At 42.9% G+C, this 26,283-nt stretch overlaps 1 protein-coding gene across 3 annotated transcripts in view; it reads left to right on the plus strand.

Moving 5' to 3' along the window:
• The window catches only part of TDRD7 (tudor domain containing 7), a 125,285-nt gene that overhangs the window by 62,187 nt on the left and 36,815 nt on the right, over positions 1–26,283 (plus strand). For all 3 annotated transcript variants that reach the window (XM_054032097.1, XM_054032096.1, XM_054032095.1), the window contains exons 7-9: positions 7,644–8,236; positions 18,194–18,380; positions 20,201–20,312. In XM_054032097.1, coding sequence (XP_053888072.1) covers positions 7,644–8,236; positions 18,194–18,380; positions 20,201–20,312 — 892 coding nt within the window. The remainder of the gene's footprint in view (positions 1–7,643; positions 8,237–18,193; positions 18,381–20,200; positions 20,313–26,283) is intronic.

Raw genomic sequence — 26,283 nt, forward strand, 5'->3', positions numbered from 1 at the left:
CTCCAATTTGTCTAGGTCCCTCTGTATTCGATCCCTACCCTCCAGGGTATCTACCACTCCTCCCAGTTTAGTGTCATCTGCAAACTTGCTGAGGATGCAATCCATGCCATCCTCCAGATCATTAATGAAGATACTGAACAAAACCGGCCCCAGGAACGACACTGGGGGCACTCCGCTTGATACCGGCTGCCAACTAGACGTGGAGCCATTGATCACTACTCGTTGAGCCCGATCTATCCACCTTTCTATCCACCTTATAGTCCATTCATCCAGCCCATACTTCTTTAACTTGCTGGCAAGAATACTGTGGGAGACCGTATCAAAAGCTTTGCTAAAGTCAAGGAATAACACGTCCACTGCTTTCCCCTCATCCCCAGACCCAGTTATCTTGTCATAGAAGGCAATTAGGTTATTCAGGCATGACTTGACCTTGGTGAATCCATGCTGACTGTTCCTGATCACTTTCCTCTCCTCTAAGTGCTTCAGAATTGATTCCTTGAGGACCTGCTCCATGATTTTTCCAGGGATTAAGGTGAGGCCGAGTGGCCTGTAGTTCCTCGGATCCTCCTCCTTCCCTTTTTTAAAGATGGGCACTACATTAGCCTTTTTCCAGTCATCCGGACCTCCCCCGATCGCCATGGGTTTTCAGAGATAATGCCAAATGGCTCTGCAATCACATCCACAACTCCTTTAGCACACTCGGATGCCCACACTGTCCTTGACCACCTTTTTGTTAACATACCTGTAGAAACCCTTCTTGTTACTCTTAACATCCCTTGCTAGTTGTAACTCAAGTGTGATTTGACCTTTCTGATTTCACTCCTGCATGCCTGAACAATATTTTTATACTCCTCCCTGGTCATTTGTCCAATCTTCCACTTCTTGTAAGCTTCTCTTTTGTGATTAAGATCAGCAAGGATTTCCCTGTTAAGCCAAGCTGGTTGCCTGCCATATTTACTGTTCTTTCTACACATCGGGATGGTTTGTTCCTGCAGCCTCAACAAGGATTCTTTAAAATACAGCCAGCTCTCCTGGACTCCTTTGCCCCTCATGTTTGACTCCCTCAGGGAACTGATGGGCAGGATCCCCTGGGAGAATAAGTCTGCTTTTCTGAAGTCCAGGGTCCTTATTTTTCTACTCTCCTTTCTTCTTTGTGTCAGGATCCTGAACTCGACCATCTCGTAATTACTGCCCCCAGGTTCCCATCCACTTTTGCTTCCCCTACTAATTGTTCCCTGTTTGTGAACTGCAGGTCGAGAAGAGCTCTGCCCCTAGTTGGTTCCTCCAGCACTTGCACCAGGAAATTGTCCCCTACACTTTCCAAAAACTTCCTGGATTGTCTGTGCATTGCTGTATTGCTCTCCCAGCAGATATCCGGGTGACTGAAGTCCCCCATGAGAACCAGAGCCTGTGATCTAGTAACTTCTATTAGTTGCCTGAAGAAAGCCTTGTCCACCTCATCCCCCTGGTCTCATGGTCTATAGCAGACTTCCACCACGACATCACCCTTGTTGCTCACACTTCTTCTAAACTTAATCCAGAGACTCTCAGGTTTTTCTGCAGATTCATACTGTAGCTCTGAGCAGTCATACTGTTCTCTTACATACAATGCAACTTCCCCATCTTTTCTGCCTTGCCTGTCCTTCCTGAACAGTTTATATTTATCCATGACAGTACTCCAGTCATGTGAATTATCCACCAAGTCTCTGTTGTTCCAATCACATCATAATTCCTTGACTGTGCCAGGACTTCCAGTTCTCCTGCTTGTTTCCCAGGCTTCTTGCATTTGTGTATAGGCACTTAAAGCAGGATGATCAAGTTATCTTCTCAGTATGAGGCAGGACTCCTCCCCTCTTGAACCCAGTTTAAAGCCCTCCTCATTATGTTAGCCAGCCTGCTTGCGAAGATGCTCTTCCCTCTCTTCGTTAGGTGGAGCCCGTCTTTGCCTAGCAATCCTTCTTCTTGGAATACCATCCCATGGTTAAAGAATCCAAAGTCTTCTCTCTGACACCACCTGTGTAGCCATTCATTGACTTCCACAATTCGACGGTCTTTACCTGGGCCTTTTTCCTTCCACAGGGAGGATGGATGAGAACACCACTTGCGCCTCAAACTCCTTTATCCTTCTTCCCAGAGCCATGTAGTCTGCAGTGATCTGCTCAAGGTCATTCTTGGCAGTATCATTGGTGCCCACGTGGAGAAGCAGGAAGGGGTAGCAATCCGAGGGCTTGATGAGTCTCTGCAGTCTCTCCATCACATTGTGAATCCTAGCTCCTGGCAAGCAGCACACTTCTCGGTTTTCCCGATCGGGATGGCAGATAGATGACTCAGTCCCCCTTAGGAGGGAGTCCCCAACCACCACCACCCGCCTCCTTCTCTTGGGAGTTTTGGTCATGGAACCCCCATCACATGCCTTCCAATTGGTGGAGTCTCCTTCTGCTCCCTTCCCTCAGATGTATCATTCGAAGTGCATTAAGTGACATGACCAACATCTGTTATGGGTAATTAATTCTTTCTCCAATCCTTCCTTGGGGGAAACGCTGAATATTTTTTAAAAATTGTTTATCCAGTGTATTATGATTATATTAACAAAGGCAAGATTGAAGAAGTGGCCTTTCAGTTGGAGCAGAAGATGGTGAGATTTATGACTGTCCTTAGTTCCTGTGGAAGCTTGCTGCAATCTTGGACCAGCCCCTGAGAAAACTGTCGTCTTAGAAGAAGATGAACTTACTTTTGTGATAGATTTATTTTGCCTGAGGAGCAGAGGTTTCCACAGTCATTGTCCTGGAGCTTTAAGTGGTCTCATATCCTGGGCACAGCCCATGGAGTGCTTTGAAGGTAAAGGACTGAGGCTTGAGTTGACTTGTTCTCATGTGGAGCCAGCAAAGTAAGCAGAGGACAGGTCTGATGGGCTCGTAGTAGCCTGTGTTGCTGAAGAGCCATGCTACTGTTTTGTTTATGCTGCCTGCCCACCTTTTCCTCCTGTTGAGTTCTGTTCTCATAGGTATGCTTGGAATTGGCAGAAGGAAGCGATGCATTTGGGCCCACAAGACCCTTTATAACTTTGGCTCTGGCCATTTGGTATGGCAGGAATGGATTCAGGTGGCCCCATGTTCAGCCCCACTGGGATTGCATCTCCTATATGAATATGTAGAGGCAACACTCTCTTAGAAGAACTAGTTATTCTTGTAAGCATCCATTTATGTATGACACAAAGTGCAAGTATCCGTGACCAACATCATTGAATTGGGGTTCACAATGTGTTGGCTGGCATCATTAAGGCCTAAGGGTTACTTCCTATGTTCAGTTTTAGCTGGAGCTCTGCGCTGGCGAAGGGGTTATTTGTAAATATGAATCCTTTAATGACAAGGACAGTGGTAAACTGTTTCAGTTTTGGCTCAGACAAAAGAAAACTATAGCTCAGTGGTTTGAGCATTGGCCTGCTAAACCCAGGGTTCTGAGTTCAATCCTTGAGGGGGCCATTTAGGGGTTTGGGGATTGGTCTTGCTTTGAGCAGGGGATTGACTAGATGACCTCCTGAGGTCCCTTCAAACTCTGAGATTCTATGAAGATGGGCTCACTCATCCACCACATGGAATCTAGTGTAGCTTAAAATTTTGAACTTCATAATCAAAATTGCTTTTAGAAACTACATAAGTAGTAGTTTCGGTTATGGTTATAGTTCAAAAAAAATGTTCCTGCCAATGTTCAGGGTTGGACATGCACGGAGGGTGAGGGGTCATAAAACATTTTGTCTGGAAAGAGAGTCACCATCTTGAGTTGGGTAACGTTGATTTAATCTATTTATACACCAAGTTTCATTCCGAAGTTTGAGACTTGTGTAAACTTGTTGAACAAAGGGCTTTATTTCCATTTAGGAATCATAGAATATCAGGGTTGGAAGGGACCTCAGGAGGTCATCTAGTCCACCACCTGCTCAAAGCAGGACCAATCCCCAACTAAATTATCCAGGGCTTTGTCAAGCCTGACCTTAAAAAACCCTAAGGAAGGAGATTCCTCCACCTCTCTAGGTAACCCATTCCGGTGCTTCACCACCCTCCTAGTGAAAAAGTTTTTCCTAATATCCAACCTAAACCTCCCCCATTGCAACTTGAGACCATTATTCCTTGTTCTGTCATCTGGTACCACTGACAACAGTCTAGATCATCCTCTTTGGAACCCCCTTTCAGGTAGTTGAAAGCAGCTATCAAATCCCCCCTCACTCTTCTCTTCCGCAGACTAAATAATCCCAGTTCCCTCAGCCTCTCCTTGTAAGTCATGTGCTCCAGCCCCCTAATAATTTTTGTTCCCCTCCGCTGGACTCTTTCCAATTCTTCCACAACCTTCTTGTAGTGTGGGGCCCAAAACTGGACACAGTACTCCAGATGAGGCCTCACCAATGCCGAATAGAGGGGAATGATCACGTCCCTCAATCTGCTGGCAATGCTCCTACCGCCCAAAATGCTGTTAGCCTTCTTGGCAGCAAGGGCACACTATTGACTCGTATCCAGCTTCTTGTCCACTGTAACCCCTAGGTCCTTCTCTGCAGAACTTCTGCCTAGCCCCCTCGGTCCCTAGTCTGTAGCAGTGCATGGGATTCTTTCGGCCCAATCCTCTAATTTGTCTAGGTCCCTCTGTATCCTATCCCTACTTGCTGAGGGTGCAATCCATGCCATCCTCCAGATCATTAATGGAGGAAAGGGGAAAGGGGTCCTGTAAAGCCTTCTAGGCTCTCTGTAGTTTTTGGAGATTAACTCTGGTTCAAGTGGATTGGACCTTGTGTTACACTAGAGCTGGGGTTCCTCTTTGAGAGGCCCTAAGGCCTTCTTTCCAAGGCATGCTTAATGAAGTGTTGCCCTTTGTGTGATTGTAAAATGGAATTTGGAGTTCTATTCATGCAGTGTTATTCTTGATTCAGCATCTCATTTGGGAGAGAAATTCTTGAACACTTCAATTAGTACTTCTCTGTCCTCCTTTCCTTGTATTGTACTGTTAAGTTGAATGTGGATCTGCAGAAATCATTCTCAAATGAGGAAGATTAGTTTAAATACATACTTGTGCAGATCTCCATGCCTTCTTTCCTATCAGGGACTTTGTAATAGATATTTGAATGAGTTGGCAGAAACCAATGACCGCTTAGGATGTGTTCAGTCTTATACCCGCAGGCCTGAAAACAATGTTCTGTAAAGGGGTGCTCAAGCAACTCCAATTGCCATTGCTTTTATAGATTTTTGAGGCCCCAAGGGACTGTCATGTTAATCTAATCTGACCTCCTGTATAACACACGCCAGAGAACTTTCCTACAATAATTCCTAGAGTAGATCTTTTAGAAAAACTTCCTATCTTGATTTTAAAATTCAGTGATAGAGGATACACCATTGGTAAATTGTTCCACTGGTTAATTATACTAACTGTTAAAAAATTTACACTTTAGTTCCCTTCTGAATTTGTCTAGCTTCCAACTTCCAGCCATTGGATTGTGTTATACCTTTCTTTGCTAGAATGAAGAGCCCATTATTAAATAGGTTCTTTTTAGAAGGCTGGCAAAGCCTTCCACTACAGCATGGATCTACAGAGGCAAGGTATTCAAAGAACCACAGTTACATAGCTGCACACTGTCTCAACTATATGTGTATAATCAGGACTCTCGAACGTTAGAGAGAAGCTATTTGCTAGTATCTGTGGAGGGTTTTTTAGTATATTGCCTTAGCACATCCACACTAAGGGTTCTGCCCTACCTGTAGCACTGCTAGGCAAGCACCTTTGGAGAAGCATTGATGTATGTATCTGTCTCTCATTCCCAGGCTTCACAGCCCAAAAATGCAGTCCATGAGGTCAGAGTGCCGTACTAATGAATCTAGGAGCTATAGTTGCCCATAGTCAACAAGATTCTTGGGCTCTGTCATTCAAACAAAGCCAAATAAAGAAATTTTAGACGATTCTCCATCAAGAATGCTGAATTTTTCATGTTAACCCCGAAGTTTGTTGTTGATCTGCACCACCTTATTCAGATTACAGATGGCCCCTCAAATTTTCTCCAACTCCTGGTAGTTAAAGATGCCACCACAGCCACTGCCTCAGAAAAGCCATGTATAAGGTCCCAAAGCCCTGCACCGCATTCATTTGGAAAGTTAGCATCTAATTCCATTGTGATTTACTCCATCCACCTTCCCTTCCTTCCAGAATGTGAGAAGAGCTCCAAAAAGTGTGAATTCTCCTCATTCTTCCAATAGAAGTACAGCTCTCCCGGGCACTTCAAGTGTAAAGGCCTCTAAGACCACTACCCTTAAAAAGGTGTTCACAGAAATGGGCGAACCACTTCTGGAGACCTAGCATGCACTCCACGAGGGGATCACTGCTTTCTCCTGGGCTGCTTGAGCCTCAGCATTCAGTGGAGGAAGCGTGCAGAGTAACAACATGGTCGCTCTTCCATATTTGCACCAGCCATTATGAATTGAGACTTCCTTTCTCTGATTTTTTTTTTTTTTTTTATGGTGGGTTCAAGTGGGAGTCTGTACGAAGTCCCATGTATAGCAATGGTTACCAGTTCTGTTTTAATCTTTTTTTAAAAATTTGGTTCTGCTTCAGTCAGATAGGAGTTTTTAACAGCTCATTAAGTCCCTCAAGTTAATCTATCTGCATTTGATCTTAGTCTGTTTTCTTTCTCTGCAATTCTGTCCTATCTCTGCTTCTTCCGTATCTCTTAGTTCACATTTCCATCTCTTCTCTGGTGCGTCTTCTCCCTACATTCCTGGTTTTCATTGCCCTAAATGCCAGTGTGCGTATTAATAGGGTGGCTCTCTGGGCTAGATAGTCCCCTTCCTGCATAGGGCATCTCTGGGCTTCTGAAAATGAGCCATTCAACAGTCCCACAGATAGGGCCTCCCCTCCATGTGGCAGCAGTCAGTCTCCAGAGAGGAGCCTCACCAGAGGGCTCCAATCTCTAAAAATGCACTGCCAAATCCCTCATCAATGGGGCTTGGTATATTTTAATATTCTTCCCCTGTGGAGGGGCCTAGGGCCTCATACAAGTGGAGAGGTCATTAATGGACAAATTTCAGAGTCCCTGGAGCTGCCTGGAAATGCTTTGAGGAGGTTTTGAGGCCCCTACTTTGTAGATTTGATAGGCCTCCAAAGTGCCCTTGTTGATTTAGTAAAAGTCAGTCCAAGAACAGAGCTAATCTTGAGCAGAGGAGCATATTTCATGCTTGAGTTGGTCCTTATCTCTGCTAAAACTGCCAACGCGAAGGTCAGATCAGTGCTGATTTTGCTGTCATGCAAAATAATGAGCTCTAGGGACCAAGGCTGGGAAAATCAGTTTTGGAGTAGATTGGATTGTGTTCTGCCCATTACAGGGGCAGAAGAGGAAACTTGCCTTTAAGCACCTCCAAATGCAGTAAGTAGATCCAGTGTTCACTTTGGGAAGGCTGTGTGTCATGCTGTCCTGGTCAGTGCCCCCTGGAAAGGGAAAAGGAGGTGTTAAGGGAAATCCGCGCACGCACACACAATAAAATAGCTTATGTTTAAATCCTTGTAGATATCTTCTTAGGACTGTATAAAATGAATAGTTGTTCATTCTTAAAATATTTAGGTTGGTTTACTTACAAACGGTCAATATCTCACTGTGCTTTCCTTTTTTCAAGGTGGAAAAAGTGTGCACTGGTGGGCATACAGATGTACTTCTTTATCCTGCTAAGAAAATGCAACACTTAGTGAAGAGTGGCATAGACCATGAAAGAACATCTCAGAACCTTACTTCTTCAAAAGCAGATCCTTTGTTAAAGCCAGTTATGGAGACCAAATCAGCTTTTCTGAATAGTGACTTTAAACAGAAAGTTGCAGAAATTTTGTTTAAGTATTCCAATGGTCTTTGGGCTAATGCACTTCCCAAGGTGTATGAAGACACATACAAAGTAAAATTTCCTGAGGATGCTCTGAATAATCTTGACTTATTATCTGATATATGTACTGTCAACCAGATAAGTGACAGCCCTAAAAAGGCAATCCTCTACGCTAAACCACAAAAGTACATTGATGAGAATCTGAATGCCACTGATAGTGTCCATATCCATGAAGATCTGAAGATAATGGTTGAGCAAGAGTGCTCTCAGTTAATGGAAAAGACCAAAGAGCAGTGTCCAGAAAATATAATGATCCCTCCTTTAATCATTCCGGCGGAAGCATCTCCATCTGTATTGGTAGTAGAACTGAACAACACTAATGAAGTTGTTATTAGGCAAGTCTTTATTTCACACTCTTCATTTTTTCTAAAATCCAGAGATCAATCAACTTCCTCACTACTTTGCTCACAAAAAGCTATTTTACAAAAGAAAACAGAACAATAGAAAACTACACTAACAAACTGTAATAGTTACTAACAATACTAACACATTTAAAATACTATATAAATATTTAGTTTGGTATTGCAAAATTGAACAGAAGTGAGCTCAGTGAAGATTCATTAAACTAATCCCAGCATAAGCTTTAGAGTGAGAAGCAGAGAAGGGCTGAGACTGTTCAGCTGCCATTGGATAGTGGGCTTTTTAAATTGTTGTCATCTTCATCATCATCATCATCATCATTATTCAGATGTCACCTTTCTATTATATCTGACCTTTAAAACTATGATTTACCCTTTAGCCTAGGAGTATTTGTTCAGATATAAAGGAAAACTGCAGTGTAATATAAACATGAGGACAATGACTATGCCTTAAAATTTGCACTTTAATATAGCAATAATCTAATAGTGCTTTGAATTGATTGCATGTTAATTTGTGGCTTAGTCCACTGAGGACCAACATTAAAATAGCTCCACTGCTTTAGAAAGGATTGGTTTCAGAGTAGCAGCCGTGTTAGTCTGTATCCGCAAAAAGAACAGGAATACTTGTGGCACCTTAGAGACTAACAAATTTATTTGAGCATAAGCTTTCGTGGGCTACAGCCCACTTCTTCAGATGCATAGAATGGAACATATATTGAGGAGAGCATGAAAAGGTGGCAGTTGTCTTACCAACTCTGAGAGGCCAATTAAGTAAGAGGAAAAAACTTTTGAAGTGATAATCAAGATAGCCCAGTACAGACAGTTTGATAGTAAGTGTGAGAATACTTACATGGGGAGATAGATTCAATGTTTGTAATGGCTCAGCCATTGCCCGTCTCTTTTCAAGTCTAAGTTGATTGTATCTAGTTTGCATATCAATTGAAGTTCAGCAGTTTCTCGTTGGAGTCTGTTTTTGAAGATTTTCTGTTGCAAACTTGCCACCCTCAGGTCTGTTACTGAGTGACCAGACAGGTTATAGTGTTCTCCAACTGGTTTTTGAATGTTATGATTCCTGATGTCAGATTTGTGTCCATTTATTCTTTTGCGTAGAGACTGTCCGGTTTGGCCAATGTCCATGGCAAAGGGGCATTGCTGGCACATGATGGCATATATCACATTGGTAGATGTGCAGGTGAACAAACCCCTGATGGCATGGCTGATGTGATTAGGTTCTATGATGATGTCACTTGAATAGATATGTGGAGAGAGTTGGTATCGGGCTTTGTTGCAAGGATAGGTTCCTGGGTCAGTGTTTTTGTTCAGTGGTGTGTGGTTCTTTGCTTCAGGTTGCGGGGTTGTCTGTAAGCGAGGACAGATCTGTCTTGCAAGATCTGTGAAAGTGAGGGATCATCTTTCAGGATCATCATGCGTCTGACGAAGTGGGTATTCACCCACGAAAGCATGTGCTCCAATACATCTGTTAGTCTTAAAGGTACCACAGGAGAGACTGTTGCTTTTTACAGATCCAGACTAACACGGCTACCCCTCTGATACAGGGTAGGTTGTAGATCTTTGATGATGCGCTGGAGAGGTTTTAGTTGGGGGCTGAAGGTGACAGCTAGTGGTGTTCTGTTATTTTCTTTGTTGGGCCTGTCTTGTAGGAGGTGACTTCTGGGTACTCGTCTGGCTCTGTCAATCTGTTTTTTTCACTTCAGCAGGTGGGTGTTGTAGTTTTAAGAATGCTTGATAGAGATCTTGTAGGTGCTTGTCTCTGTCTGAGGAATTGGAGCAAATGTGGTTGTATCTTAGAGCTTGGCTGTAGACAATGGATCGTGTGGTGTGTCCTGGATGGAAGCTGGAGGCATGTAGGTAAGTGTAGCGGTCAGTAGGTTTCCGGTATAGGGTGGTATTTATGTGACCATCGCTTATTAGCACAGTAGTGTCCAGGAAATGGACCGCTTGTGTGGATTGATCTAGGCTGAGGTTGATGGTGGGATGGAAATTATTGAAATCATGGTGGAATTCCTCAAGGGCTTCTTTTCCATGGGTCCAGATGATGAAGATGTTATCAGTGTAGCGCAAGTAGAGTAGGGGCGTTAGGGGACGAGAGCTAAGGAAGCGTTGTTCTAAATCAGCCATAAAAATGTTGGCATACTGTGGGGCCATGCGGGTACCCATAGCAGTGCCACTGACTTGAAGGTATACATTGTCCCCAAATGTGAAATAGTTGTGGGTGAGAACAAAGTCACAAAGTTCAGCCACCAGGTTAGCTGTGACATCGGGGATAATGTTCCTGATAGCTTGTAGTCCATCTTTGTGTGGAATATTGGTGTAGAGGGCTTCTACATCCATAGTGGCCAGGATGGTGTTTTCTGGAAGATCACCGATGGATTGTAGTTTCCTCAGGAAGTCTGTGGTGTCTCAAAGATAGCTGGGAGTGCTGGTAGCGTAGGGCCTGAGGAGAGAGTCCACATAGCCAGACAATCCTGATGTTAGGGTGCCAATGCCTGAGATGATGGGGTGTTCAGGATTTCCAGGTTTATGGATCTTGGGTAGCAAATAGAATACCCCTGGTTGGGGTTCTAGGCATGTGTACAGATTTGTTCCTGTGCTGCTTGTTGCTATGTTTACATATATAAAGTGGCTGCTTTGTGTCAGGAAATCCTATGTTAGGTTTACTAGTCGTCTTTACGTTGTGATAGAATGTAGAAAACGTAATTGCTATGAAATACATATATAGCAGCCACTGTGTTAACTTTTCATCCAAAAAAGTTTAGTTACGAACCGTTGAAAATTACTTTACATAGCACCTCAGGATGAACTGAGCAGATGCTAGGTAGGTTTGTGTATCAACACTCCTCTCGTGGCTAAGTCAGTTTCTACAGAGTTTAAGCTTACATTTAATAATTTTTTTTTCCAGTAATTATCAAAAGCCCCAATCAGGATCTGGGCCCTGTTGTGCTAAGCACTCTACAAATACTTTGGGTGGGGGAAGGACTGTCTCTCAAGAGCTTACCTAAGCTAAGCTAAGGTATGATGAGCAATAGGAGGAAAGAGGGGTGGGGAGACCAAAGGTAACGGTAATAAGAACATACATTTAAATAACTACATTTATGCATAATTTGGTTCCAAATCCCTTACACGTTTTATAAAAATATATAAATCTGATCAATTATACCAATTTCTACTAAATTTCAAACCTAAATTTCTAATCCTTTTAGTTCAGGGGTGGACAAACTACAGCCTGCGGGCCATATCCGGCCCGCGCGACCATCCTGCCCAGCCCCTGAGCTCCTGGCCCAGGAGGCTCGCCCCCAGCCCCTTCCCTACTGTTCCCCCTCCTCTGCAGCCTCAGCTCGCTCGCTCCGCCACTGGCGCAATGCTCTGGGCGGTGGGGCTGTGAGCTCCTCAGGCAGCCCAGCTGCAGAGTCTGGCCTCACCCAGTGCTCTGTGCTGCGTGGTGGTGGCGTCGTCGTCGCCTGCCCGTAGCGCTGCCAGCCACCAGTGCTCCAGGCAGCGTGGTAAGGGGGCAAGGAGCAGGGGGGGTTGGATAGAGGGCCGGGGGTTTGGATAGGGGTCAGGGCAGTTGGGAGGTGGGGGAGAATAAGGGGTTGAATGGGGGCAGGGGTCCCGGGGGGGTTGGAGAGGGTGGCAGGGGGCAGTCAGTCAGGGGCAGGGGATCCGGGTGCAGTCAGGGGACAGGGATAAGGGTGGTTGGATGGTCCCAGGGCGACCGTCAGGAATGAGAGGAGGGGTTGGATGGGGCAAGGGTCTTGGGGGGGGCGCGTCAGGGAACAGGGTTGGTTGGATGGGGCAGGAGTCTGGGGGGGGGGGGCACAACCCCCTCCCCTAACCGGCCCTCCATACAATTTCCAAAACCCGATGTGGCCCTCAGGCCAAAATTTTTGCCCGCCCCTGTTTTAGTTAGAGAAAATTAAGTGCCTCAAAACAGTGGTGGTGGTCTGTAGAAAGATGGAAACTGATCTAAATAGAATTTTGACTCTGAAGCCTACTGATAATTCTATCAGCATAATGGCTTAATTATCAGAAACAGCCATCTACTTTGGGTTTATGGGCAAAATGTGACTAGAGGACCAACTTTTTTTTTTTTTTTTTTTTTTTTTTTTCTTCCCCCCCCTCAGTCTGAGCCTTAACACCATTCACATGTATTGTCCTTTACCTCAAACAAGTCCTACTGTTTTATTTTCAAGTGCTACAATTGCAGGGGGCTGGTCGTAATTTTATCTCTAACTTGGCTCTAAAAACAGTAAACTAGTTTGTGCCAGAACTTTTAGCCAAGATGGTATACCAGACTCTCTCTGAATGGAAAAATCATTGATCAAAATAAAGGAAAGGCCACTTGAGTTTGTGACTGAGCCTAGGTTATTAAAAAATGGCAATACACTTACTACACAAGGGGGAATTGAAAATATAGAGAGCCTCTGGAAGAGTTCAGTTAAATTCAGATAAATTAATTTAAAAAACAAATATAATGGTAAATCTGAACTGGTGGCAGCAACTGTGGGATGATTTTTTGAGGGGAAAATGGCTAGTGTAAGCAAAGAGTTGGTCTTGTATGCTAGAACGTTAATCGACCAATGCAGATTGCATGCTTCGCATCAATAAGGGGGGTGCACAGAGCCTGTCTTTCTCCCCACAGCTTTGTGTTCTGTCAGATCTGGAACCATGCTCAACACTTTTTATTTTTCAGTCTTTAATTTTGACAACATTCATTTACTGTACACTTAGTGTGTCACTTATGCTTTTAGCTGTTTGAGATTAACTTTTCAAGGTGGATCGGTTCTGACATGAAGAATTACCTTTTGGGAACTGCTCACATTTAAAAAGTCTGCTCTGTATGTACTGGGTCTAGGGTGGGGTTTTTCCTCCAGAGAGAGTTGTGCCATTTTTGTCACTTTGTCAATGCCATTGGGTTTAAACAGTTTCAGCAGGCATTTCATACTTAGCATCATGCATTTTGGCTCCATCCATTTCACACTTCAACATGGGTGTCAGATTTGCTGCATCAGCTCAGATCAATGATCCCTTTTCTTAGGTTCCTTCTATGAAGTCAGCATGGGAAGAGCAAGGGAAAATTCCTCCTCAACAAGGAGCAGTACAAACACTTCAGTGGTTGAGAGGATTAGGAAGATTTCAACACTGCTTAATCACTGCTTCTTTGAACACAGGCTTTCCAAGACATCAGAATAATGCATTCTGAGATTGACACCATTTCTGCTGGTCACACACGCAGACATCCACACCAACTACTTACTCCTCTTCTCGATAAGGACTGCTTGATGACCCTGATTATCAATGTGGTTTCTGCATTCAAAATTTGAAGTCATTGCCTTTGATTATATGCCCTGTATCCTCTGTCAAGTTTTTCTGGGGTGTAGGCTCCTCCATCACATATCTGTTCTAGTTCTTAAAAGTTACATTTCTAGTACAGCTTAAGTAGCCCTGCATATTCCCAACCTGAAGCAGAAATCTCTATAGCTAATCTTATTCCATTGCCTGTACATACTGCAGCGCCTCCCCAAAGGCTCAGGTTGTGAGCAGTTCATTACCCTGTCAGTTGAACTTGCCTGTGGTTTGTCAGAGGAACGTTCCTTATGTCTGACCCAGAGGAGATGGAGGAGAAGGTTGTGTTATACTCTACTTAAGTGATGACTGTTTTGCTTCTGATCTCAGATGTATGTGACCTCCATTCCAAAATAGGCTTCATTAGAGTATGTAATGTGTATTAAACTTAAGGTATTGTTGAAGTGGGAATTCAGTTGTACAGGATGCTCTCAATACATTTCAAATCCTATTTGAGCTGACCAGAGTTCTGTTCCAGTTGCTGTTAGGTGTTGCTAAGGCTGCTTGTTCTGGATGAATTCAATATCTATTTTAGTAGCTCTTTTAGATTTAAGATTTCATAGCCACTGTAACAATCATGATATTCAGTAAAAAAAACAACGAGGAGTACTTGTGGCACCTTAGAGACTAACATTTATTTGGGGATAAGCTTTTGTGGGCTAAAACCCACTTCATCAGATGCATGGAGTGGAATATACAGTAGGAAGATATATATACACAGTACATATGGGAAAAGATGAGAGTTGCCTTACCAAGTGTGGGGTCAGTTCTAACGAGACAATTCAATTAAAGTGGGCTGTTATCAACAGAAGGAAAAATCACTTTTGTAGTGGTAATCAGGGTGGCTCATTTCAAACAGTTGACAAGAAGGTGTGAGTAACAGTAGGGGGAAATTAGTTTTTAGTTTTTGTAGTGACCCATCCACTCCCAGTCTTTATTACATACTATTCAATGGATGTAGATGCCTCTACACCAATATTCCACACAAAGATGGACTTCAAACAGTCAGGAACAGTATCCCCAATAATGTCACAGCAAACCTGGTGGCTGAACTTTGTGACTGTCCCCAAATGTGAAATAGTTGTGGGTGAGCACAATGTATACCTTCAAGTCAGTGGCACTGCTATGGGTACCCGTATGGCCCCACAGTATGCCAACATTTTTATGACTTAGCATTTTTCCCCTTGTTACTCACACCTTCTTGTCAACTGTTGGAAATAGGCCGTCCTGATTATCACTACAAAAGTTGTTTTTTTTTTTTTTTTTTTTTTTCTCCTGCTGATAATAGCCCACCTTAATCTGTCTGGGGATTGGTCCTGCTTTGAGCAGAGGGTTGGACTAGATGACCTCCTGAGGTCCCTTCCAACCCTGATATTCTATGATTTGTTTTCCACTGCATGCATCCGATGGAATGGGTTTTAGCCCACAAAAGCTTATTCCGAAATAAATGTTAGTCTCTAAGGTGCCACAAGTACTCCTCATTGTTTTTGCTGATACAGACTAACATGGCTACCACTCAGACTTAAAAGTGGCAATTCTTCAACAAAAAACTTCAAAAAGTAAGTTATTTACTTATTCCCATAATACAAGAACTAGGGGTCACCAAATGAAATTAATAGGCAGCAGGTTCAAAACAAATAAAAGGAAGTTCTTCTTCATGGAGCGCACAGTCAACTTGTGGAACTCCTTACCTGAGGAGGTCGTGAAGGCTAGGACTATAACAATGTTTAAAAGAGAACTGGATAAATTCATGGTGGTTAAGTCCATTAATGGCTATTAGCCGGGATGGGTAAGGAATGGTGTCCCTAGCCTCTGTTTGTCAGAGGGTGGAGATGGATGGTAGGAGAGAGATCACTTATGTTCTTATGTTCTAAAAACAGACTCAAACAAGAAACTGCAGAACTGGAATTAATTTGTAAGCTGTACACCAACAAATTAGGTCCCTTCCAACACTGATATTCTATGAGTGTGCCCTTGTTGCCAAGAAGGCTAACAGCATTTTGGGCTGTATAAGTAGGAGCATTGCCAGCAGATTGAGGGACGTGATCATTCCCCTCTATTCGGCATTGGTGAGGCCTCATCTGGAGTACTGTGTCCAGTTTTGGGCCCCACGCTACAAGAAGGATGTGGAAAAATTGGAAAGAGTCCAGCAAAGGGGAACAAAAATGATTAGGGGGCTGGAGCACATGACTTATGAGGAGAGGCTGAGGGAACTGGGATTGTTTAGTCCGCAGAAGAGAAGAATGAGGGGCGATTTGATAGCTGCTTTCAACTACCTGAAAGGGGGTTCCAAAGACGATGGATCTAGACTGTTGTCAGTGGTACCAGATGACAGAACAAGGAATAATGGTCTCAAGTTGCAGTGGGGGAGGTTTAGGTTGGATATTAGGAAAAACTTTTTCACTAGGAGGGTGATAAAGCACTGGAATGGGTTACCTAGGGAGGTGGTGGAATCTCCTTCCTTAGAGGTTTTTAAGGTCAGGCTTGACAAAGCCCTGGCTGGAATGATTTAGTTGGGGTTGGTCCTGCTTTGAGCAGGGGGTTGGACTAGATGACCTCCTGAGGTCCCTTCCAACCATGTTATTCTATGACTAGGGAAGCTAGTGAGATGGTGTTGGCTGCAATGCTATCAATGTGATCAGATTCCTCTTTTATTTGCTTGGACCATAACTGTGTCTCTGCTGTTCCTTTGTTTAGTTTAGACTGGTGTTTGGATGATACCCTGCTGTCTGAGATTTAACCAGGGTAGAATAGAAGTTGAAGCAGTTGGATGGGGATTTTAAGATATTCAGATTTGCATTGTTAGAAATAGTCCTAGCGAGCATGATTTAGTGGGTAGAATGCAAGTGAGGTGGTTAAAGTGCTTGATAAACTTCTTCATGGGGATATTGCCACCATAGTTAGGTTGGTATATGCCTATATTTACAGGTATAGATCCTACAATATAGATACGTGTATGTGATTTAACTCTTTCTAGCAGGATAGTTAGTAACTTTTTTGTTGTTTTCCCTTAAGAAAAAACTCACTCATGGAAGCTAAAGCCTCCTGATCACTCAAGTTGATTCTCTTTATTTATATAATATGGATAGATTCTATTAGTTTACTATTTTGGAAGGAACACAGTGGGTGTGCACTGCTATAGTGAACATTTAAAAAACGGAGCTGCATTTTCAATTTTAAAATGAAGTGAATTTCATGTTTGAAATGAACTATAGCTCAAAATGCAATAATTCCTGTCGTCATGGCTTGATGTATAATGGGCTCTCTTTACAAAGGTGAATTACATTGAATACAAAGCAAATACTTTGTAACATGTAACATGTAGTTGGACACCCTAGCATATGGTGGAGTGTTGTGATTCTGCAGTCTAAGTAAATGTTATGTAAAGATAGCTTTAAAAGAATCAGGAAAAGGAAATCTCTCTCCTAGTATAAACTTAATTTGATACTTCACCAGCTTTGAGAAAACAAAATCATTTAATACCCTGTTAACAGGATGTTTGAATATTGCCAGAAACTAGTTAAGCAAGAATGTCCTGAGTGATCATATGGCATAATTTTAAATAGTTTAGTTTTTAAATGAAATTTGGCACTCTTCCACCCTTGGTTTGGGTTCATATAACCTTTTGCCTTTATAGCTGGGCTGCTGCAGCTGTCTGTCTATCTACTAGACTGCAGCTCTGCATTTTACCACTGACAAGTGAAAGGAAGCAGTGTGACAGCTGATGCACAGTAACAGCTGGATTAGCACATGAATGATAATGAGTAAAGGATTAGCGTTAACCACAGTTAAAGAAAATAACTTCACTTTTTTCACAAGTCACAGCCAAGGGAAATGGATGGAGGGGCAATATGGGAGATCAGAATCTGACAGTTGAAGAATGGATTGTTCTGGGAAACAAATTGTCTAGGGATGAACGAGGACAGCAGCCTACTATTAGGGATCAAGTCTGGAGATCCAGGAGAGAGACTGCAAGTTTGATGCCTAAAGTTGCTCTAGTTCCCCTGAGGTTCGTGTGGGGAAAATTTCCTTTGCACAAAGTTTAACTTTGGTGAAATCACACTGATGGTAACTAATATTTCCATGAATGTGGAGGATCACAATCCCTTAAAGTTTCAAAGATAAGTTCCAATTTCCTGGTTGCATCATATCTGACTTCAGACACCACTCAGCTTATAAAATGAAATATACCTTCACTACCAGAAGTGCTAGGGACTTTCACTGAAAAAGTTCAGGTTCTAAAGAGTACTGTAAAATCCCTTACGGTATTGGACTGATCCACTAGCAATTTTCTTTTTGGATATTTACAATCGAATCCAATTTGTGTCGCAAACAGTTATATTGGGTCTCTCATTTGACCCTTACCTAGCTTCAGATAGTACTACTAAATTCTTTGCTTCTCCAGGAACTATAACTGTTTCTGTATCCTCATTTTTGGAGAGGGAAAGTTCAGATACCGATGTGACTAAAAATCTACATGTATGCTTTTCTGTTTGTTTTGCATCTGCTCAACTTTTCTGTTGCTGTACTTACCCCTTTGGTGGATTTGTTTCCCCTGACATACTGTAGGTACGTGGGCAAAGACTATTCTGCTGCTCAAGAACTAATGGAAGATGAGATGAAAGAATATTATAATCAGAATCCCACAGTATTGCTAATGCAGTCTGTAAGCATTGGACAACTTGTCGCTGTACATGCTGAGGAAGATGCCTGGTTGCGTGCTCAGATAATTTCAGTGGAAGACAATAGAATAAAGGCAAGCAACTCTTCCATTCTGACACTTTGTGAAAAAGAATTAGTGTAAATAATAATACAGGTAATATCTGTGCATTTATCACAGCAGAATCACTCTGCAGTACTCAGCAACAAATTGCTTTTGCTCTTCCTTATATGAAAACAGTGTGGTTTTTAAAATAATTACAGCATTGCAGCTAAAGTAAATGGTCTGTTGCATTTTTCCTGATTTTTATTTTAGGATTTTCTGTGTTCATTGGTATCTCTAATACACTAATGTATCCTGTGCATCATTATGAAACTTGGAAGTAGTATCTCCATCTTCCTGATATAGAATGTAAATGCCAATGGATAACTAGAATGCTGATCTCCTGAGTCCAGTCCTAGTGCAGTTACCATAAGTCTATCCTTACTGTGTTTTTTGCAGCTTAACACTAGTGCTTAGGCTCACTTACACTGACGGGGTATTCCTGCTGTTATACTCAGCGTGCTGGTTAATAAAATACCTTGAACAAAATTATTGAACTCTTCACACTGCTGCAGTTTCGCTTCTTGTTCTTTGTTCTCTAGAGTCACAGTTGTATTTTTGGTGGCTCTACTTTTAGAGAATTAGAACATGACTGAACTGGAAGAGTTTTTTAAGAAAAATTTCAAGCCTTTGTGTCTAGTGTCACTATGTAGTTATACTAACCAACCTTAAATTGTAGGTTTTTATTTTTTGCAGTCTCTACTTCCCTAGTTAGCAGATCTTAGTGGAAGTATGTCATGCTGAACACACTTCTAATACTACTCCACTTCACAAATTAGTTTAGTGGAGACACAGTTTTAAGTACCTGTTCCAAAACTGTGTGAGTTCTCATTCAGCTGGGAAATCATGAGATGAGGGAATCTGTCCAGTATTTGAAGGCTTTAGTGTTAGCTGCAGAAAAACTGCAAGGACAATAGTAGCTAATGTACCTCTGATTTCTCTCCAGATTACAGTTAACTGCACTGGTTTGCACAGTAGGAAGGCCAATGGTGCATTGCAAGAACAGCCTGCTTTCTGAAGTATCACTTCCAGATTTCTTGTTGAAGTCTGGCTTTCTGGAGTGTCTGGCTTGCACATCAGATTTTCAGAAAGGCTTCTAAATCGCTATCCATGAGCCTGGTGATCTTCAAGACGTTAGCATGGTGCAGTGTGTAGTTCAGAAAAACAAGAGACCATCTGTATAAGCTGCTACGAAGCATCACTATAGCTTCTTCTGTTCCAACCACCATGAGCCATTTTCTCCCACTGACTAAGCAATTTACTTATCGAGATGATATGAAGTCTGCTGTATTCTCAAACCATGTAATTATCAGAAATGAGACTCAAAAAGGTTCCATTCTCATAAAAACAAAAGGGAAATACCTAGAACTGCATTGAAATACTATTAAAGGGTCTGGCCTAAACCCACAAAAGCCAAAAAATTCAGAATTACCACTTTACTGCCATCTTCTGTACCATTCTGAGGCAATATGTACTAGAAAGCACTATCATTTTGTACCCTTCGAAGTGCTGATGTTCCAAGGAACAGCTAACACTGATCTTGCAGTGATTTCAGGAAAGAGAAAAAGGGTGTGGAGCACTTTTTTCTAAACTTTTTTTTATTGACATTAAGTTAGTTTGAAGAATTTTCATATAATGGTATTGCAAATTATATACCATGTTAATGAGAAACAGATTTTTAACATCTGGCTATATAAAAATGTGGTTACTAAATAAGTCCACCAAGTTTGTGTTTTCTGGATAAATCATTAAAATAGTACTAACATACTTGTAATATGAAAAATAAATGTTTCTCCTTTTCTTTCAATTATTAGGTATGCTATGTTGATTATGGCTTCAGTGAGATTATTGAAAACAACAAAGTGTACAAACTAGGTAGACGCTTCTATTCACTTCCATTCCAAGCTGCAAAATGTAAACTAGCAGGTAAGAGGAACTTTTTTGAGAGAGTTATTAAATATCTAGTACCATAATTTTGCCTGTAACTTAACAGAGGTTGGGACAGGAAAAGAGCTCTTACCCCAAAAACCTTATTGCCTACTTCAGAGAAACCTGGGAAATGAAGGTAAGGAATAGGGAGGAATGGAGTTGAAATAAAAACATTAATTTGATCTGTTATTTTGGCTAGATTATTAAAGCTGAGTCTGTTTTCAAAAGGCTTTTGTTTTACCAGAAGAAAATAAATTATTTTCTTGATTCTAGAGGGATCTTGAATGTATATTTCATGGTCAAAGCTTGATTTAAGACTAGAAAGAGATCAGTTAAAGTTTCTCTGGTTTTCTTAGTATTTTATTTTTTAATGGAGAAAGCTAGTTACTCTCATCCTCCCTCCCTCCTTCATTCCTTTTATTACACTTGCTTGTTGCATCTTCTTTATGTTGCTGGGCAGGTCTTCCAGACCCTCAAAGTTTGGAGCCCCATTATACAAGGCACTGTATAGACACATGGTATGAGTCCCTGTCCCAAAGAGCTTACAGCCTAAGTAGACAACACAGACAAAAATAGGAGGAGAGAAAGGAAGGCAGCATTGCTCCATTTTACATATGGGGAACGGAGGCCCAGAGAGACTAAGGGTCAGACTTACAAAGGTATTTAATCTCCTAAAGATGCAGATAGACACCCAATAGGACTTACAAAAACCCCTAAGCAGGTTAAATACTTATGTCCCTGTAATTCTTTCTTGGTATATCCAGAATTGTAAATCACCCTGTTACCCTTCTGCCTCAGCATAAAAGGAATCTGCTGGTGCTAAACTGAGTTACAACAACTCCTTCCCACTCCAGTTTTGGTAGCCAGACCCACAGATTTCTGTTCTAACTTTGCCTCCTAGGTTAACCCTTTGTGTTCTTCAGTTCCTGAGCCCTCCAGAAGTGTCTCCCTGCAGTATCCGTTCCGTTACTGGACGCTCACAGAAATTACCAAGTCTGCTTGAGAGTGTGTGTGTGTGTGTGTGTGTACACACGCACACCACTTGTTTGATTTAACTGGGAATTCACACTCTGTTTAATGTAACAGCACTGATATGTTTATAATAAAACAAAGAAGTTTATTAACCAAAAACTTGATTTAAGTGATACCACGCAAGAATAGTAGACCGAAATGGTTACAAATAAAACAAAAGGCTAACAACATGCTTCTAAGTGACTAAAATTTAACTTGTTTGCAGTTTTGTTGTAGCTATTTCGGTCCCAGGATATTAGAGACAGGATGGGTGAGGTAGTATCTTTTATTGTACCAACTTCTTTTGATGAAAGAGACAAACTTTTGAGATTACTTTGAAGAGCTCTGTATAAGGTCAAAAGCTTGTTTATTTCATCAATAGAAATTGGTACAATAAAATACATTACCTCACCCAATCTCTCTCTAAAACTTAATGGGTTATAGCCTTGACTAAAGTAAGCGTCTTACCTCAAGCAGCCTTTCAGCATCACCCACCCATGTGGCAGGGTTTCCACTGTTTAGAGATACAAAGAGAACTCGCTCCTTTGTCCCCTAAGTGATGGATAACAAGATGCCATTTTGCTTCTCCTTACATTCCCCAAAGTTCCATTGTCTTTATTTCAAGAGTCAGGATAACCCCCTCGGGTGAGACTCTGGTGTGCTGACACCATGCTGTTTCCTCATCCTTCTGGTAATTGGTGTTTACCTCAGAGGCAAATGAACTGCCCATTGTCTCTGGCATCACCATACTTAATTTATATTAGAGACAGATTGATAACTCTTGTCTGGAAGAAACCCTGTTTTTCCCTTTGTTTGGGTCAGTGTTAATACATACATTTGACAGTGATATTAATGACCGGTGTGTCACGGGCTTTCATTTGATATCTCACACAACATTATTTAGAGATAGTTATGAGAGCAGCATGTAAGGTGTAGTGAGTTTGTCAGGCTTCATAGGAATTGCTGTTACATGGCAGTGAACCCATTGCCAGTGGGCACTGAGCAGCTGTTAAGATCACAATCCCATTGACTTAAATGGGAGTTTAGACCCTCTTGTAAATCTTACTAGGCATTAGGTCTGGCCAGAAAACAAGGTCTTAGAGTGCTTGTGTATGTCGGTTACACCGTGTGTCTGTGTGTGCATCCCATACACCAGTGTTGGGGAGTTTTCTCTAGTGGTACCTGTAGGGGTGGTTCCTCCTGCAGGTGAACTCCTTGAACTTGGAAGACTTTCCCTCAGTTCCTTCTTACCATCTGTGGTCACTAGTTGAAACCTTTTGTGTTCCCTATGAATAAACAGCCTGGTTCTTCTTTGAGCATATGTCCCCGTGCATGCTTCACTGCACTATGTGCATGCATTTGTGAGTTCTCAACCAGAGACTGCAGACTAGTATTTGTGGGCCCACGCCTGCGCAAAACAGTGTATCGTGCTCTGAATGAGAGCATATAGGGAGGCATGAGCCTGCCGCCGCTCAGTGCCTTCTGTACAGCCTGCAGCTCAAGACAGAGTTTTACTTATTGCTGTTTGGCTTCCTGCCTTGACTTGTGTATTTTGTTTTTACTGTTTTTGTCGCTTTTCTTTTAATTCTGTTTCATTATACCTTTCTTCCACTTTATTTTCTGTTGGTCAAGAAGAAGAGGGGGGGCTCTTCCCCTTCTTGTTGTGTTAACAATTCTACTCCAACACAAGATTAAGTCCAAAACCCCAGGGTTTAAGACCTATGAAACTTGCCACTGGTCCTTTCCCCACAGCAATGGACACTCTAGCTGCCTGTTGTGTTTGGGGGGACTCCCACAACCCTGCTAACATTTGACTAGGTTTTAAGGTCAGATCCAAGGAAGACAGGGAGAGTAAAATGAAGCTCATACTAATGGAGCATGCCTTGGCTCCTGAAGGGTTCACTTCTCTCCCCTATACATCGGCCTCTACATCACAGACTGTTGCAGCTTTGTCTGCAGCTCTGAACAATAAGACCTCAAAAGGGAGAGGCATTCTTCTCCCAGCAGGGAAACTAAGAAGAGGGGCAGATCACCACATGAGACCTCATATCCCTCTAAGGGTACAGCAGAGGCTCCTACTGAGTCCAGCACCAGGGAAGAAGACCCTCTTGAATGTGTCTACCACAAGAGCAACTACTGAGGCAGCACCATCCGCTCCCTTGTGAAATAGTGAGACACATCGGGCTATCATTCACATCCCAACACCGGTATCTCTCAGTACCTCTGAAAGGGGACAGGACACTACAACCATCCTGGTACTGCAACAGCCCCCATCTCACTACCCAGTACCAACTCTAGCTTAGGTGAAGGATATCAGAGCCCTCCGCCTCTTTCCAGGTCCTTTCTTCAGAGGAGATTTTCTCTGAGCCTGAATTGTCAATTGTAGAAGGATCTAAAAGCGTCATCTCCATGGTACTGCCACAAAAGTAACATGTTGGGACTGGTTACACCTCCACTCTTTGGTACCTATTTAGCATATCATGCTTTCCCCTCACTTAATTCAGGGGAAGACTCCTCAGACTCAGATCTCTGTACAAGGATCTTTCCCGGTACCCTAGTACTCTACGCCTATGAGCCCCTGGCATGAAGACAAGCATGAGGAACCTACCAGACATTGTAGGCCCAGAGATTATGAATATCATTGGGGTCCCTCTCCTTATCCACCTCCCCAATGGGGCCATTACAGTGACCAACTTCACTGGATGCCTAGGAGAAAGCACCAATACCCACCTGTTTCTGCAGAACATCCTCTAGTACAACACACCTTGGTTCTGCACATCTCTCTGGTACCAGAAGATGTATAAGAAGAATAGGAGTCTCGGCCAGAGGAGATCTCATCTCCATCTGGAAAGTCCATCTTAACCTCTGGATGAGGCAGTAATGCCACCCCCTCCCTCCTGTGCAAATGATTTCAAGACCTTCAAGGAACTTATGGTGGAGGCGACTTATGAGAGTAACTGTGGGACTCGATATAGGTCCTCGCCATCAGATAAGGAATTTAAAAGGCGGGACTTGATGGGAAGGCAGAACTATTGATCAGCCAATTTCGCATTGCAGTCTACCAGGCCTTGATGGCAAAATATGATTTCAATACATACTCCACGTTTACGCATTTTATTGAGCATTTGCCACAAAACCAAAAAGATCAATTTCTGTCTATCATAACTTATTATTAAAGGACAATTGATTGTGAAATCTTCTCTGCAAGCCACTCTAGATGCTGATGATACAGCTTCTAGATGCATGGCTGTGGCAGTGGTCATGAGAAGAGCATCCTGCTACCAATCCTCAGGACTTCCAGGAGAAGTTCAAAACATGATGGAAGACTTCCCATCAAAGGGCCTAAGCTCTTCAGTGAGCAAACGGGATTCTCTCTCCCCATGCTCAAGGACTCACCCCGACGCCCAGGGCAACATTGCAGTCATTGGGGATTAATGTGCTTAGAACAAAAAAACAATTCAGTAGATCTCAAAACACTCAGAGATTGAGACTATTCCTTTACCATCAGCATACTTTTCCGAAGGGTATGTCTACACTTACCTCCGGAGCAATCGATCCAGCAGGGGTCAATTTATCGTGTCTAGTGAAGATGCGATAAATCGACTGCCGAGCGCTCTCCAGTCGACTCCAGTACTCCACCGGAGAGAGAAGCGTAGGCAGACTCAACGGGGGAGTGTCAGGAGTCAAGCTACCGCAGTGAAGACACCACGGTAAGTAGATCTAAGTACGTCAACTTCAGCTATGTGAATAACGTAGCTGAAGTTGCGTAACTTAAACCGATTTTCCTCCCCCTCCCTCCGTCCCCCAGTGTAGACCAGGCCTAAGACTCGGATCCTTTCAGAAGAAAGACCATCGGGCCTCCAAGCCCTTCTTCTATCCAGTCAGCTCCTTCCTTTGAGACACTTTTGACACCTTAGTCATGGGCATAGAGTTCAGTATGCCTTTTCCCTGGACTAACGGTTGTGCAACTACCCCTCCTCTGGAAACTGACTATCCTGTTGCCTACCTGCTTGGGGGGTACCTTACCTCAGACAAGTGGATAATGGAGGTAGTCAAAGTGATTATTATGTACAATTCCATTCTATTCCTCCTTCCCATCCTACCCCCGTCCCTCTTCAGGGATCCCTCTGACAAGGAACTCTTAAAGCAAGAGATCCATTTTTCCTTCTTCTGGGAACTATAGAACCAGCCTCCCCCCCGCGCCCCCCCCATCAGAGTTCACCAAAAGAGGGTTCTATTCCAATTACTTCCTGGTTCCCAAGAAAAGTGCAGGGCGGAGACCGATCCTCAGTTCAAGTTCCTGAGGTTATGTCCTAGCACAGCATTTCAGAGTGGTGACACTAGCCACCGTGTTTCCATCCTTAGATCCAGGAGACTGGTTCATTGTGCTCAACCTTCAGGATGCCTATTTCTGTTGTCCTCCACCCTTCACACAAGCATTTCCCACGTTTTGTGGTTGGGGCAGATCACTATCAATATTGATTTCTCCCCTTCAGACTCTCCACATCCCTGCGGGTGTTCACAAAGATTCTTGCAGTAGTAGCCCCTTGCCTACGTCAGTGGGGAATATCTGTTCCCATATCTGGATGTCTGGCTTCTCCAGGGCCAGTCACTTCAAGAGGCAAGAAGCAAAAAGGACATTAATGTTATTTCAATATTTGGGACTCGCATCAACCACGAAAATCCATACTGTCTCAGGTTCAGAGAATAGACTCTATTTATTGGTGCTACTCTACTCCACAACAGCAAGAGCCTATCTACCCAAGCAGAGACTCTCCACCCTGTACAACCTAATCTCAGCGTAACAGTGCAGCCTGCAAACAGGTGAGGACCTGCCTAAAAGTCTTGGGCCACGTGACTCCTTGTGTGGAGGCACCTCAGGTGCCTCCAGACACAGATAAGAACAGTGTATACCCCCAAAAAACATAGCCTCTCCAAAAGCATCACAGTGCCTCAG

This window comes from Malaclemys terrapin, chromosome 6 (assembly GCF_027887155.1).
Source record: "Malaclemys terrapin pileata isolate rMalTer1 chromosome 6, rMalTer1.hap1, whole genome shotgun sequence".
In the NCBI taxonomy this organism is placed as follows: Eukaryota; Metazoa; Chordata; order Testudines; family Emydidae; genus Malaclemys; species Malaclemys terrapin.